Source organism: Ruditapes philippinarum, unplaced genomic scaffold (assembly GCF_026571515.1).
Source record: "Ruditapes philippinarum isolate M1 unplaced genomic scaffold, ASM2657151v2 ctg15071_1_1_1_1, whole genome shotgun sequence".
Lineage (NCBI taxonomy): Eukaryota > Metazoa > Mollusca > Bivalvia > Venerida > Veneridae > Ruditapes > Ruditapes philippinarum.
The window spans coordinates 21,728-23,729 of record NW_026854930.1 but is presented as its reverse complement, the minus strand read 5'-3'; the positions used below and the strand labels follow the sequence as shown (position 1 = coordinate 23,729).

The following is a 2,002-nucleotide window of genomic DNA, read 5'->3' as shown; positions in this document are numbered from 1 at the left end:
ATCAAAAGAAGACGAAAATGTCTTTTCTCGTTTTTTAACTAATAAAAGTGTTTTATTAAGAAATTGTTTAAAACAAAGCTTAAAAGTATAAAATTCAATGTGTTTTGTTCAGGTAATGTTTAAAAATAATTTTAGAATTTATTTGAAAATGAACTCAGGCACTCAAGAACGAAAAATAACGAAAATAGCATTATAAAATCAATTGTTATTTATTGTTCTGTTAAGCTAATAGAGAATAGCGAGAAAAATAAATGAAAGGTATGTTTTCACTAAATGGTTATAATACTCATCGATGAGTGTTAAGTGTCTCCTATTGTATAGGTCAGTAATACATGGTAAGTAATATACATCTCTATTTGAAAATTTGCATGAGGTATCGGCTGTGCAAGTACCGAATGAAACCAATAGAAATCCAACACTTTTTGAATCCTCCACATTAAATATGTATTTAATCTTTTTCAAGAAGTTCTTCTTTTATATGCATAGAATATATTGACTTGAGAAGTTGAAATTGGATTTAAACGATATACTTTGAGTTTTTACGTTATAAGCATAGAACTAGTTAAACAGTACAAAATGTGGTTTTGTTTTACAGACAAGTTTCTAATGAGCTTGATCTTTGTGCTTATTTTGATGAATAAAATAATACAATGTGACGCAAACGATGAAACATCAGGTATTGATGGAGAAAGTATAAGTGGCAAAACGTTGATACAGATGGGTAGACGCTTGAACAAACCCATGCTTACTTTCATAGGAATGGCGATGAAAAATCTTCATCAATGCTCTGGATGGACAAAATGGACTGAATGTGGCGTAAAAATTTTAAATCATTTTGGAATTCGAAATCGAAGTAGAGAGTGCATTCGTGAAACAAGTGAAAATGGCAAAATATCAGAGGTGGAAACAGACCTCGGCTTGTGTGAAGGAGTGTGTCCGAATACCTATAATCTGACTTCAAATAGATTCTGTATTAAGCTTCAAGTTACATATAAAAATCACGACGATGCAGAAGCTGAATGCAATGAAGATGGTGGACATTTGATCAACATCAACTCAGACTTAAAGTATGCTGATGTCAAGACCGTGTTGAGCGGTTTTTCTGTAATTGATATTATCATTGGAGGCCGACGCAAGAGTTCTACGTCACCGTGGGAATATACATATGGAACAAATAGCGGATACTTTAAATGGTATCCCGGCTATCCAAAATCTGAAAGTTCAAGATTGTGCCTAGCATTAGAAAGGTTTCAATGGTTTAACTTATCCTGTAACAGTAAATTCCCTTTTCTATGTGAAATACCTCAGTAACTCTGGAACTTATAAAAATCATCGAGATGGCTCTTATTCTAAAATTAATGGCGAAATCAGTTACAGCGTTTGAGTTTTAAAACAATTTACCTTGAACGGCTCAATAAATGTGCGTTAAAGAAAATTGTTATGTGTGCTGCAAAAAGGGATTTTCCAGCTCTATTATTGTTTATGATGTTTCGATTATGTAAATAATATGACAATACAAAAAGTTGTTTTGCCTAAACGTTTCATAAACAATTGGCATACCATATGTGTAACAATTATCAGGTACGTGCATTTTGCGCCGCCTGGTTGCAATATTTTGACTGAAGTAAATAGCATCTATAGTTACATATATTTAGGTTTGTAGCTCGATTGTTCATTTAGAGCCAATGTAACATGCTTTTATACATTAATAAGTGTTGCTTTTACTGGGTATAATTTAACGTTATGAATGATATGATAATGTAGTTGTTCATAAAACATTTATTTTCTTATGTTTTAAAAAGAAAAAACATATTGTTACGTTTCACAATTAACTTGTAAATATGATTACTTTAAGTTTCATTCTTTAAGAAATGAGTTCCTTTCACTTACTTTCGTTTAAAAAATACATCATACTTGTGTCATTTTTATTAAACAATCATACTGTATTCAAATTGTCATTTGATAATATTTGAAACAGTAAATAAATAATATAAAACATCAA

At 30.7% G+C, this 2,002-nt stretch overlaps 1 protein-coding gene across 1 annotated transcript; it reads left to right on the top strand.

Annotated features, from left to right (window-relative positions):
* The first annotated feature begins 759 nt into the window (after window positions 1-759).
* Window positions 760-1,311, top strand: LOC132741527 (snaclec coagulation factor IX-binding protein subunit A-like). The gene has a single exon (XM_060729717.1). It carries the CDS (start codon window positions 760-762, stop codon window positions 1,309-1,311), a length of 552 nt encoding a protein of 183 aa, XP_060585700.1.
* The last annotated feature ends 691 nt before the right edge of the window (window positions 1,312-2,002 follow it).

Excerpts from the sequence above, each read along its gene's own strand:
- LOC132741527 (XM_060729717.1), top strand. The coding sequence starts at position 760 with ATGGCGATGAAAAATCTTCATCAATGCTCTGGATGGACAAAATGGACT.